This window comes from Psammomys obesus, unplaced genomic scaffold (genome assembly GCF_907164565.1).
Source record: "Psammomys obesus unplaced genomic scaffold, mPsaObe1.curated_primary_1811, whole genome shotgun sequence".
NCBI classification, from domain to species: domain Eukaryota; kingdom Metazoa; phylum Chordata; class Mammalia; order Rodentia; family Muridae; genus Psammomys; species Psammomys obesus.
The window spans coordinates 11,131,046-11,144,806 of NW_026586550.1; the positions used below are offsets into that span (position 1 = coordinate 11,131,046).

A 13,761-nucleotide genomic window follows, 5' to 3' on the forward strand; every position below is an offset into this window, starting at 1 on the left:
TTGGTTTGGTTTGGTTTGGTTTGGTTTGGTTTGGTTTGGTTTGGTTTGGTTTTTTGAGACAGAGCTTCTTTCTGCAACAGCCCTGGCTGTCCTGGAACCCATTTTGTAGACCATACTGGTCTTGAACTTACAGAGATCTGCCTGCCTTTGCTGGATTAAAGGCATGTGCCACCATGCCTGGCTCCCAAGTTTTTTGTTTGTTTTGTGTGGGGGTGGGGTAGGGGTGGGAGTTTGTGTGTGTAATTTATGCGTTGATTTTGCTATTTAAAATGGCTTAAGTTTTAAGCACTGTGCCAAGATGTTCATATGAGCTTTAAGATACAAGAAAGTTGTAGAGTTTCTTATAAGGAAAAATATAATTTTATAAGCACATTTGGGCTTTAGTTATAGCACTGTTGGCTGTGAGTTCAATGTTAGTCAACAGCAAGATAGCCCAGCAGTTAAAACACTTGTCACTAAACCCAGTGATCTAAGTTCAATCCCTGTAACCCATGTAAAGGTGGAAGGAGAAAGCCAACTCCATAGAGCTGTCACACGAGCCATGGCATGCACATGCCCACATATATATATATACACATATATATGTATTTTTCCTCCTTACCCTCTCTTCCACACACAAACACACACACATACAAATAAGTTAAAATAAAGCAGAAACATATAAAAAACATCGTTACATGAATTTATGTAATGTTGGAACACATAGCATGTACTAAGTTACATCATTATACCAACATTACTTTGTTTTTGCAACTTAACACAGCAATGTTACTGATTCCATGTAGTGATCAATTAAAAATATGACAAAAAACTCACAGGAAATTAGCCCTGTATTTTTCCTACCAATAATGGCTCACTGTTCACTAACTCGGCGTTTACAGCAACTTTACAGAACATAATTACAGCTAATAATAAGAATGGCTATACTTAGGAAGCAAAAAAAAAAAATCAATAAAAAGTGATGATAGGTTAAATATGAAGTAAACAAAGGCATAAATGACTCTAGTTTCTGAAGTAGACTACTGTGTGGCAACAAAGCAGGGATTCAAGTGTACTTCACAGAGGTGACCAGTATTTTTTTCTTTAGATGTGTTAAAGTTGAGATGCCTATGAGATCTCTACATAGAAATATCAAGTCAACTTGGCTTTGTGACTCCAGAGATTTAAAAAAAAAAAAAAATGTCCAAGTACTGATGGAACTTTGAGAGTCACTGACACACCGAAGTGACATTCAAAGTCTGGGACACATGTCACTCGATACATGAATTAGAGAGCAGGGTGCAGATCCAAGTAGAGCAAGGAACTCCATTGCTTTCACAATAAACAGGAGGGCTCATTTAAATCTTTATCTAGGTAGTTTGATTTGTTTAGTTTGAAAGTTCTTTGAGGAGGAAGTTAGTCTACCGGTATATACCTAAAACAAGACAAATGTTCAAATCCCTTGACCTGGAGAACAGATCTTAAAATTCTGACAAACCTTAATGTTACAGGGAATTATCCTAAGGAATAATTCATGATGGCAAAGCCAGAAATAATCTTAACATTTGAGGAATGTTTACTCTGACAATATTAATGATATTTTCTTGTGATTCCATCTATAGATTCTAATCTTAGAAATTTCAACCTTTCCAGAGATTTAATAAATGTCCACTTCTATTTCCTTCAAGCTTAAAAACAAAACAAAACACTACCACCACCACCACAAACAACAAAAAACCCAAACTAGATTATTTGCTTTCATTCACTGCAACACAAGCTGCTCCAGGGCAGAACTTTTGTCCATTTGGCACAGTGCTGCCCACTAGGCACCCAGAACAGCCTCTGGCATGCTTAGCTCGTTTTGGTTTAAAGCTCATGCTTTAATCACATAAGATTTATGAGAATGTGCTATAATATGATATGACTTGTCAATTTGTAGCATTCCATTTGTCTAATCAGCTTTCCTCTCCTCATTTTGAGGCTCCTTCTCCATCATTTGTTAAACACTCTCAGGCAGCAAGTCTGGAGTTTGGCTCACCTAGTCTGTCCCATAGATAAAAGATGTCATATGGCCTACTAGGGGGCCAGCTGGGGCTGTATTTCATGGGAAAGCATTTGCTTAAAATGTGGAAGACCCTGGTTCTGTTCCCAAGTAACATTCATCTGTACTTGCTTGTGTGCACGCACTCACACACTCTTAGAGTGTGACAACACAAGCCAGCACTTGGAAGGCTAAGGCAGGAGGAGCTTGAGACCAGTCATTGTTACACAGAGAGTTTGAGAAGCCAGTATGGGCTACATAGAAAGATTCTGTTTCAAATAAAAGAAAAACAAAAAGTCATGCTAACTTCAAGTAAGTGGTGTGGTTTGTTTTTGCCCTGGGTTCACTACTCTTCCCCTTCAGGCCTGACTTCTATGCCCACCATCTTATCTTTCAAGGAACACAACATAAAACCTGTCTCTGCAGTTTTCAAATACTCAGACTTTGAAACAAAAGTCATTTCTATCTGGAGAAGAACCAATGTATTACTAATTCCACTTCCTTATCTACAAGTGTTGGGAAGTCTCCATCACACAGGCATAACCTGATGATAAAAGGTATCAGATGGATCTAGGCTACTTGGTATTGCCCTATCCCGCATGGTGGGCTACCTCACCTTCCTATGTTGTCTGTATAGCATGCTAACAGTGCAATCAACCTGCCAGCAATGTTACAGGGATGCAGTGAAGTCTTACAATGCAACAGGCAACCTTGTGGGCTTGATAAGTCTGCATAGTCATAATCAGTGTTTCAGTACATATCTTCTTGCTCAAAGCGGACTTAGGGTTTGTCTGTCTAGTACCACAACCCTCCCCAACACACCCTGTACCTCACCCTCACTACCTCCCACTCTAACAACCTGTGAGAAGGAGGGCAGCCTGCATGTTAAGACAAGAGCAGCTGCTGTCAGGTGGACTCAGGTTTAAGCTCTGGCTCTACCATGACTCGTCAGAAGGCTTTGAAGGCATGATTAAATATTGCTAAGCTTCAATTTCCCCTTCCATAAATGGAGACAATCACAGAGCTCTTAAATGCTAGCTAATAATAATATGTTACTATGTAAATGATGACTGCCCAGTCTGTCCCAGGGTCCCAGGCCCAAACTGTATGACTGTAGACTAGCAGGCTGTGAAAGGCCCAGAGGAAGTTACTCCTGTACCCACTGACATGCCAGAGGGGATGGAAAGGTGTATGAGAAGACAGAGGCTGCCTCTGCACATCCCTGAGCATCTCAAAGGATCATGGTGACAAAGGCAGCAGGACTGCGAGTCATTCTAATGTCGGGTCTCCCCATACATCTAAGAAAAACTTTTATCAAAATGGCTATCTGATTTTAAATGTGCACTGATTCTTTATTAGAAATGCATTCCTCCAAAAAATGCAAATGCTGAAAATGCAACTGGGAGGCCCCAAACTACACAAATTAGAAACTCTGGAGGCAGGACCACATGTATTAACAAGTCATTGAGGTGAATGATGGTCCTCCAAATAGTGCCCCACAAAGATACACTTCAGAGAGTTCTATGCCACCCCTTGGACCCTCCTACCTGCCAGAATAACAAGGCACAAACATGTCCCAGATCCACAGAGTCAGAAGAGTAAATAAGTATGCAGAGAGACACTGTCAGTAGATAATAACAGTTAAAGTGGAGAGGAAAGATGCTGTCAAGAGTAAGCAGGAGGATAGGCCCCAGAGGCCAGGGTCCAAAGCTCACACAACAGAGTAGCTATCACGTTTACTATGTCTCTCATGAATTTTCACTAGTGGGAAGAACATGCCAACTATTGGAGCTACCTTAGAAAGCCATGAGACATGGGTCAGTTTCATGATGCCTGTGCTGATGCACGGAAGGAGGGAGAGGAGAGAATCAGGAACAGAACATGAGGTGACACTCACTAGCTCTCATTTGTACAGAGAAAACATTTCAAATTGTCTTCATTATTAAAGTGTTAGCCCCCGTCAGCATTACTTTTAGCAAGATTCAGAGAGCCTAGCACCCCACTCTGTGGCTAAGGAGTCTCCAGGGTCAAGGTGTGTACCCGTCCATAGGCCAAGCACCTGCTTTCTCCTACAGACCAGGGCTGCAGGGCTCCCTATTCATAGTCCTCAAGCCTTCACAGTGTCTGTGGGTATATACTCTTAGGCCTGGCAGGCATCCATGGGATACCCCAGGTCCCAACAGGAGGTGGGGTGGTTGCAGTTTGGACTCACTAACCAGGAAGACAGAGTGACATAGGTAGTCAGATGGGGTCTTGTCAGATGTACTTTTGCCCCAGGATCTGCTAATATCTGAGCAAGCCTGCCCTTAGTTTGTGCTCTTTATCAGTGTTAAATAAAGTCTGTGTCTAGAAGTCACTCAGCAAGACAGAAATGCTTCCAAGCCAGGTCAAAACCCAAACCAGTGTGCTCACAAGATCCCAAGTGGGGTCATGTTGTAACTGAAAGCAGTGGTAAGTCTAAAGTTTGTGGTCATGTCAAGGGGCAAAAATGACTCAAAACTGGACCTGAGGAAGACAAATTTGATTTAAAACTGCTTAATGACTTAAAAGTGCTTTGAGGTTCTGTGAAACTAATCGACTATATTGGTCTCTTGCCTATGCTTTTCTGTTGTTAATAAGTAGCTCATAGTGACAAGCTGCAAACCTGCCCAGGGAAACTAAGGAATGACTTCCCAGCAGGAGACTGGGAATCCTATAGCTGAGGGCCTTGTTCTCCTCAGGAAAGAAACACAGCCGTTAGGTGCTAGCCTCTATGCAATCCTGCAGGCTGCCAGGTGCCCCAGGAGACTATAAGTCAGCAGCTCCCCAAGAACTGCCGACAGGAGGAAGTGTTTCTGATGAATCCTAGGAACCTGGAAGCCAGGACACTGTACTCAGCATTCCAGGCTGTTGTGGGCTTCTGTGCACACTGCCCTAACTTCACGCCCACTCTAATCTGGACTTTAGGATCTACATGTGTAGAACACTAACTCATGAAGGTCCTACCAGGTTGTACTATGCTCCAAGAGAGCCCTGTACAATGTAAGGCCCCTACAAAAAGAAGAGATTGTTAAAAAAAAAAAAGAAAGAAAGAAAAAGAAAAATAGAAAAAAATGTTCTGTCCAAACCAGCAAGTCTCCTTGATTCTAGATCCCTGCCACAGGTACAGAAGGAAAGTAAAACAAAACAAAAACTTCTTGAACCTCTGGGCCAGACACTACTGACAGATACACTCCGAATGTACTTGTAGGCAACCCAGATGCCAGCCCATCTCCAGAGTACTCACACCTCCTTCCACAGTACCCAGCCTCCTGGCAGGCTCTCCCAAGTTCCCTATTTTGCATGAAGGCCACTAAAAATTACCTGGTTCAAGTATCATTTTGATACCAGTCCCCTTCTCCACACCATAAAATGTCTCTTGAATTGGAACCCCTTTTAAGCCTTTGACAACTGATCCAAAACACTTACTGTCCTCATCTGCTGGTCTGTTTTGTGCTTACCACTCCAGCCAAGCAAAAATTACTTTGCAAATGAATCCCATTATGCACTCTGCTCATTCACCTTGTTAAGCCAGCACAAGAGCTTCGGCTGTTTCTGTTGTCTTTATAAAAGGACTACCTCATTTATCCAGCTTCCCTGGAATAGGCTGAGCCACAAAATTGATCTACATAAATTAATTTTCCTCTCTACCAGAAACTTAACCCTTTATGTGGCCTCAAATCCTTTTCAAAATGAGTCGTAGTATAATCAAATGAAACCTTACTTTGACCATGTTCATTTCTATAATACATTAGAAAGCCTGCCCATCTCACTAAGCAGAACATAACAAATATCGATTAATCTTTTCCTTATGGTGCAGGTCATCCTTAATGAATAACAGTAAGCATTCTAGGCTATGGCTGCGGATATAAGTGATCCAGATTGAAGCGGACTATGTGTGTGCCGTCTCCAGCGTCCTTTCCCTCTCTGCCTGGCACAATTCTCTGAAAATTCCTTCCCACCTCAAGTCCCTGCTATCAGCATGGATGCTGATAACCAGATGCAGGTACAAAGAATGTGGAGGGTAAAGTCACTGTCTTTTTCCAGAACTCCAGGAATTTGCAATCTTGTTTTTGTCAGAGCTCTGTAAGGTCTTTATTGAAGGGGAAAAAATATAGGAAGAAAAACAAAACAAAACAAAAAAACCTTCCACAATTAGCAACAAACCAGTTTTCCAAATCTCTTTATCATGTGGTTTTTACAGGCTGCAGGTACAAAGACCACAAAAATGGACTTCTTAAACAGGGTGATGCCAAAGTTCTACACAGAACTGGCAGGATGGATTTTGACAAGTCCTTGCAAAAGTCACTTTATAATTGAAGCATAATTCACAGATTAAATAAAAAAGTATTGGTATGGAGGGAAATACCCAATTTTCACAAACAAGCCTTTTGTAATCAAGATGCAATTTCTAACTGTGAGGAGAAGTGCTTTTTCTCATTCCACATTATGAAGTACTTCACAGTGATTTCTCACAGCAGATGGACAGAACCACCAGGGGAGAAGGGTCCCCTTGTTTTATTATGTATTCGATGACATTCTTTCTGTGACAGAGGTTTTTATAATGTCTACACATTAGCACACACAAAAGAGTCAATCAGTCTTAATTCTGTTTAACCATGGCACTTAATTGATCAGAATGTACTAGGGCAAAAGTAGTTAGGAAGAACTGTTAAAGACAGAACACTACCTGAATCACTACAAACCTATTCAATCATGTTCACAAATACATGACACACCACAAAACTATTTTCAATGTTGAAGGTTTGCTACTTTTTTGGTAATAATTTCCCTAACTTACTTTTTTATTAGCAAAGTCATCCATCAGAAAATGGCCCAGCGGCAGTGAGACTGTCCATTATATCTTTGTGCTTTCAACTGGCTCTAAACTGTCAAGAAGGAGTGTACCCTCTGGAAGTTGGCCTTGTAGCCACTCTCATAAACACCTGGCTCCCTGACTGGTAAAACAGGTATAGCTTTTGCTGACTCAGAATCTATAAAGAATGTGACAAAATGTTCTTTCTAACCTGAGTGAACTAATATTACGCTGAGTCACAGACTCTGCACTCTTCTCCTCAATCAAGTACAATTCAAGTTAGTGATACAATGTCCTCTGCATTGTCTGTTCTGCAGCACAAAGTTAAGAAAGACCCTAAGAGCTGGAAATAGACAGCAAAAGGATATGTAGCGTCAAACTGAAGGTGGCAACTTTGCTGGGGGGTAAGGATGTCAGAAGGAGTAGAAAAATACTTAGCAGCCAGCAGGCATGGTGGTACACATCTTTAATACCAGTACTCTGGAGGCAAAGGCAAGTAGAACTCTGTGAGTTTCAGGCTAACCTGGTCTACTTATTGAGTTCCAGGCCAGCCAGGGCTATAGAAGTCAGACCCTATCATAAAAAAAAAAAAAAAAAAAAAAGACTCAGGACCCAAGTGAGTGCAGTCAAGTCATGAATCCTGGACTGCTATAAAGTATTGCTTAGATGACATTAAAGAAGCCAATGCTACAGATGTTTATACAGTTCCTACTAGGGCTAAGGGATTGTACAGCTACAACACACGAATCAGGCATAGTTCTTATCCTACAGAAGTTCCCCAGGAAGTGAGAATCCTAAAGTCCCTATTCTTGCATATTTCATACTAATAAGATAATTATTAAAGAATTGCAGTTAGATATGATTGCCATTATTTCTCTTAATGAAGAGAAACTACAGAGTTCACAACAGTGAAAAAAGATGTCTCCGAAAGAAAAACAGACTCTGCAGGGAAAAAGGTAAAGAGTCCAACTATTATCTTCAAGTATATGAAAAGTTTTAGAGAAAGAAGTAAAAGAGAACAAGTCTGATTGAAAGCACATGAGATTTCTAGCAGATCCAGGGATCTCTGAACCATCAGAGTCCTGAAGTACTAAAACTGGTTAATGAGGGAATTGCTAGTGTTCTTTCCTGAATAATAGCTACCGGCGAGCTGAAGGTTCAAGTCAAGGAATGGGTCCTTGCTAAGAGCAAAGGTTGCCTTTCGTTCTCAGGGACGCCTTCCAGGAACACAGCTGCAGCCCCTTAGAGTCTGTCATCCTATTTGTTTGCACAAAAGTGCTGCCGTGGAAGAGACATTCTCTACCTAAAGCTAGCAGAAACTTGATGGGGAAAGACACTGGGAAAGGACACAGAGGAGTTGGGGGGCGTCTTTCCTCAGTGATTACAAGGGAATAGAAAGGATGCTATCTAATACATGTTTAGACTGAGACATATCCCCTCACGCCACCCAGGTGATCCTGCTGAGGGCAGGAATGCAGCCGTCACCTCTCAGAGGCTCCTGCTCTGAAGCTCCATGTTCCCAACTTAAGGGCACAGCCAGGCTTTTCCCAGAATGATCTGCTCCTGGGACATGACTACCGAAAGCTGCTGTGTGACTACCCATCTATGTGCTGCCAGTGAGCACCCACCACATGACTATCTGGGGTACAGGTGAGACAGTGACACCAGGACTGAATGCTCTAACAGGCACACAGGGATGGGAGAACCATTCACCACACAGGTGTCAACTCTAAAAGTAAAAACCAAAAAGCACTCCAGCACCATGTGCATGTGAGAACAGTGTTTGTATTGATGAGCATATGCAATAAAAGTTAAAGAATAAAAGAGGAAAGCAGCATTCCCTGCAAAATTTATGGTAATATATAAGAAATTTCTAAGAAAATCTGTAATGAGAAGCTTTAAAAATCATCTAAAAATTTTTAGTTCAACTAAAGAAAACATATCAACATAAAAGAGAAGTTGGGGTCTTCCCTTTATACCTTAAGAAAACAAAAGCATGTAAGAACTGTCACACACAAAACAAACAAACAAACCACCATTACATCTGGGTCAGACACAGTCCCCAGTGAGTCTGTGCAGAGTTTAAATACTTTAACTTTCACTTCCCCTATTCCTGAACTCCCAGAGGTCAGAGGCCAAGTCTTTGTCATTTCTCCAAACACAGAACCTGCCATGAGGCCCAGGACACAGCAGAGCCTTTGTAAATGTTTGCTGAAAGAATACATGACAGATGCACCCTGGTCTGCGGAATGAGGGAACAAATAGGGAGTTCAGAGAGTAGAGGCAACATAAAAATACATGGCCCAAATCACAGCCTAACTCATACTCACCAGCATCAACCCCCAAGACTCTCAGTTTCTTTTAAAGAAAAAAATAAAGATCTTCCTGTACTCGGGGTTTTCAATTTTCTGTTGTATTTTCCCCTCCTTCAACAAGGTATTGTCACATGAAATGGAGCTATTATAAGCTTGGGCACAAAGTCTGCTGGTTGTATTCTGAATCCGGCCTTTGACTGCAACCCCAAGCGGTTGCATCGTCACACTAAGGCTACAAGAAAGCACTAGCAAAGCGTGCATTCTGAGAACAATAAGAAATGCACACATATTCTACCCTCTTGATCATCACTACTTTGTTCCACACAAACCGCAAAGGTAGATCCTTAAGACTGATCTCTATGGGAGAAAGGAAGAAAGAAAAAAAGGAGCACAAAACATAAACTATGAAGGATGTAAGCAGCTATAATTTGCATAAAGCTCTCCGTTTTCTTTGCTAAGAAATTCATGTTTAATTGCTTAATGAGGCAGACTCTGGCATGTGGCTGGGTAGGAGCCTCTCCTCTAAGAAGAACTAGTAAGCAACCTTTGGGGACTTCTTATCCAGCCTGCCGTCTTGTGTAGGAATGGGTCCTTGATAAGGGCAAAGGTTATCTTTCATTCTTAAGGATACCTTCCAGGAACACAGCTGAAAAGCCCCTGAAATTCTGCCGTACTATTTGTTTGCACATTTTTAACATGGCACAAAAGTGCTGCTATGGAAGAGACATTCTCTACTTGAAACCGGCAGAAGCTTGATGGGAATAAAGGCTCTGGAAAGGTCACAGAAGAGTAAAAAAAAAAAAAAAAAAAATGCTTTCTTCTGTGGCCATGGGGGTTTATTGTTGCTGGTTCCCAAACTAGAAAAGGAATAGCAGGAGATTAATAATTGAAATTGAAATGTTGCTTGCTTTCTAAACTATTTGAGGGTTCTGCTTTTCCTGGAGTCATCAAGCCTGTAAGCACTTGGAAGACAGGAGGACTGAGAAAATGCCTGCCCTAGGCAGCGACTCTACTAAATGTACCAGGTTCTAACAGTGTCCTCACACAATCCAGTAAAGGCCAAAAGTTCGGAGAAGTAGGATACCAAGGTCATAAGCTAGATTCAAACTCCAGTTCCTCTGATTTAAGTGTCCACCACCCTACCCAGTATCAGGGATAAAACCAATGAGTTTTGATTCACTCTTCAAATGTAACAAGGGAAAACAACAGTTACACTTACTCAATTAAAAAGTAAAACACAAACACAGGCAAACATATTACCCAGGATGCACCCTAAAATCTTTTTGAGGGAAAATGATTCAGAATCTTGTTTCTTGTTCTGCACCCTGGTGGCCAGGTGTTCGGGTCCATCTGATGAGGACTTGAGCATGGCAGTGTTTACAAGTCTGAATGTGAAAGGGTCTTTGGTCCTTCACTCTCATCAACAATCCACATCTCAAGTAAGTGCGACATCGTTAACACGGAATTTAGGTCCCTCTAATTGGGAACCCATAGATATATGGACCCCTGTGGTTGACCTTTGCACTACATACAAAAAAGGCCTTGGTAAGCAAGTTGATGGAAAAATATAATCACAAGGCAAATGTTTAACCTTCTAAAGAAAATACCTTCCCCCCCTTTTTTAGAAGAAGTTTAACTTGATCAGTATCAAGTGACTGAAAACTAATGTGATATTTATAAACCTATTCTTAAAGACAGTCCTAGAAGACTGATTACACTTTGCCACTTATTAATTCATATTACCAAATATGCTTTGTTTAAAAAACAGCACTCCTATCTAAATGTCTACATTCCAGCCTTCACTCGATATTCCAGTCACGCTCCATTTGAGAAATTCCAGCTAAAAACGTCTCACGTGTCATCAGACTTCTGAGAAGAATCATGTGGAACTATTAGGAGGAAAAATACTTCCTCTTAGTAAAATCTGCAGGAAAAAGCCCTGCTCATTTAAGACACCCCCCTCTGTCTCTCTCTCTGTCTCTCTCTCTCTCTGTCTCTGTCTCTCTCTCTCAGAGTCCCTGGGTTCTGGTTGAAATGTAATAAAAATGAGGTTCACTGAATCCATAGATTGCCACTGAGGTCGAGGGAGAGGTCACTGTAGTCTTGGACACACTCACCGCTGTGAGTGAATGTAGGTCCTTGACTACGGAGGTCATTTATCTGTCTCAAAGCACGCCTAACAGACTATCCTTAAAAAGACCAGGCCTGAGCTTTGGGCTAAGTGATTCTGGGCTGATAGAGAAGCAGTGCTGAGCAGGACTAGGAAAATAATTATGAAGATGTAAAGAGATGCTCCCATAGAATAAAAAGCTACAAACAAAAGAAAACAGTTAAGAGAACCCACAGAGAAGATTCAAAAAAAAAAAAAAAAAAACAGGGTTGAAAGAGGGTTGTCTGGAATAGAGTAGGGCAAATAAAACTCTGATCTGAGACCCCTGAGCTCTACAGTCCTCCACTGAAACACCTTACACACCTGTAATTCTTTCTATGACACAATCAGTAAAAGAACAAGGTCCTAGGACCAACCAGGCTAGGTGCTAGCACCCCAGGGATAGCCTACATTCTCATGAATTTCAAGTGAAATAACATGAAAAATGAAGTTCCCAAGGTGGCCTTGCACAAAGTTGACAAAACACATCCCAACCCACCTACCCAGCCCCCTAAAAGAGCAATTTTTATTCCTCTATTAGCTGTGAATTCAATGCCAAGTTCCTTCTAAAATGCTCACCCCGAGTGTCCAGCAGAGGGAGTCTCAAGGAGGTACTTAATAAAGAGAAAACTGTTTAATTTTAACACTCTAGACAGTGGAAGCTTTGACTGCAGCCCCCTCCCCTAGACACAGATGAACAATGAATGCCCGACATGGGCTCTCCTTCATGTTCACATCTCCACTGGCATGTTCCTATTCTGCGTGGTGGACTGATGAGAAATTTGTTTTGTTTTGTGGAACGGTTAAATGGACCTTGTGTTCTTCAGAATCAAAGAGGAAAGCCCCTGGAATAACATTTCTCTGCTGCTCTCTAAACAGCCCCTTTGTTTCTAAAAGACTTTGGAAAAAATATTTACAGTCCATAGGTTATTTACAGGCTCGTTATCCGGAGCCTGAGAGGTAACTTTATTTCATACAGAAACCTAATTCATTTGGAGCCTGGAACTAATAACAGATTTTCTTTTCAGATAAGTTTTTTTTTTTTTTTTTTTTTTTTAATCAGCCTCTCCTGACAGAGATAAAACTATTAATGAGATCCCTGTTTCACTCGGCCCAACAGTTCCCGGGGTTTATAGGATTACAATCTTCCCTCGCCCCTCCTCTTGATTCCTGGCAAAGCCGTTTCCCTCTCATTTGCGATTTCATCCACAGAATATCTGAACAAAACCAAAAGAAAGCCAGATGAACCCACGCTAAAAGTACCGTAAAAGGCTGCTATTTGGATGATTTCACGAGAGAAACATTTTCACGATGAAATAACTGAAAAAAAAAAAAAAAATCAGGCACACTTTGGTTGAAAGATCCCCCGTACTACCAACACACAAAAACACACAAGAAGTGTAAAAACTTAGTTGATTCGGGTTTGGTTTTCTCGCTGCAAGCTGACGGAACTGCCGGAGGAGAACCGAAAGAGCGTGCGAGGCAGCTGTACCGCCTTACCTTTTCTTTCTTCTGAGGACAGTCAGCCGGGGGAAATCGGCCAAGGCCAGGTGAAGGCGCACGGCCCCGATCTACCCAGGCCGAGGCAGAAACCCTTCCTTCGCCCCCCCCCCCCCCCCCCCCATAAAAAGCCAAACTCCATTCTCCCTTCCACACGCCAACTGCGGGGAAATTTTGAGCCTATTTCATTGTTCTGCCTGGGTCTGAAATGGACTTTTCATCTCTCCCCTCTCTCGCCGCTTGGCCCCTTACAATCGGATTCCACAGCCGCCGCCACCTCCACCCCCCAAAAATCGGAGGCTCGGGAAGAATAAAGGAGTGTGGGCTGGGAGCGGAGCTGTTTGGAAAGAGGCGCAGAGAGGACGGACAAGTAGAAAGGAGATCGCTTAAAGGTAATGGGGGAGGATGGCATCACCTTCATTTATCGCAACCGAGAGCAGTCGCGGAGCCGTCTTTTTCCCACACGCCGCCCCCATTTCTTTTCTTTGGGCAGCAGCCCACCGGCACACACCCCCCAGCCGCCTTCCCCGCCCTGGAAGGAGACCCTGCCCCGGGCCGGCTCCGGGCCGTGTGGGCCCGGGCCGGGGGCCCCCGGGAGGGTCGCGAGCCCCCGCGGCCAGGGCCCGGCGCTGCGGCCGGGGGCTGCCGGGCGAGGGGCCGCGGGCAGAACAAAGCTGCGGGGGCCGCGGCCGGCCGAGCGAGCGGGGGGCGCGGGCCGGGCGCCGCTTACCTTCGTACACGGGGGCCATCGGGGCCGGGGTGTCCGCGGTTCATGGCAACGGAGAAGGGAACACGGCGCGCGAGCTCGGCCCCCTCAGCCTCAGTGGGAATCTGCCATCTTGAGCCTGTGTCTCCGCTCTCGGCGCAGCCCAGGCCGCCAGCGCCCGCATCACCGCCTCACTTGGCCGGCGCCGGGGGAGGGGGCCGGGCGGGCGCGTCGCCG

The 13,761-nt window shown here is 43.3% G+C and overlaps 1 protein-coding gene across 4 annotated transcripts in view; it reads right to left on the minus strand.

Annotated features, from left to right (window-relative positions):
• Hipk2 (homeodomain interacting protein kinase 2) overlaps positions 1 to 13,739 on the minus strand; it is a 195,209-nt gene extending 181,470 nt beyond the window's left edge. For 3 of the 4 annotated variants that reach the window (XM_055602071.1, XM_055602069.1, XM_055602068.1), the window contains exon 1: positions 13,549 to 13,739. In XM_055602071.1, coding sequence (XP_055458046.1) covers positions 13,549 to 13,567 — 19 coding nt within the window. In that variant the 5' untranslated portion in view covers positions 13,568 to 13,739. The remainder of the gene's footprint in view (positions 1 to 13,548) is intronic. The other variant, XM_055602070.1, reaches the window with a different exon arrangement.
• Between the last annotated feature and the right edge of the window lie 22 nt (positions 13,740 to 13,761).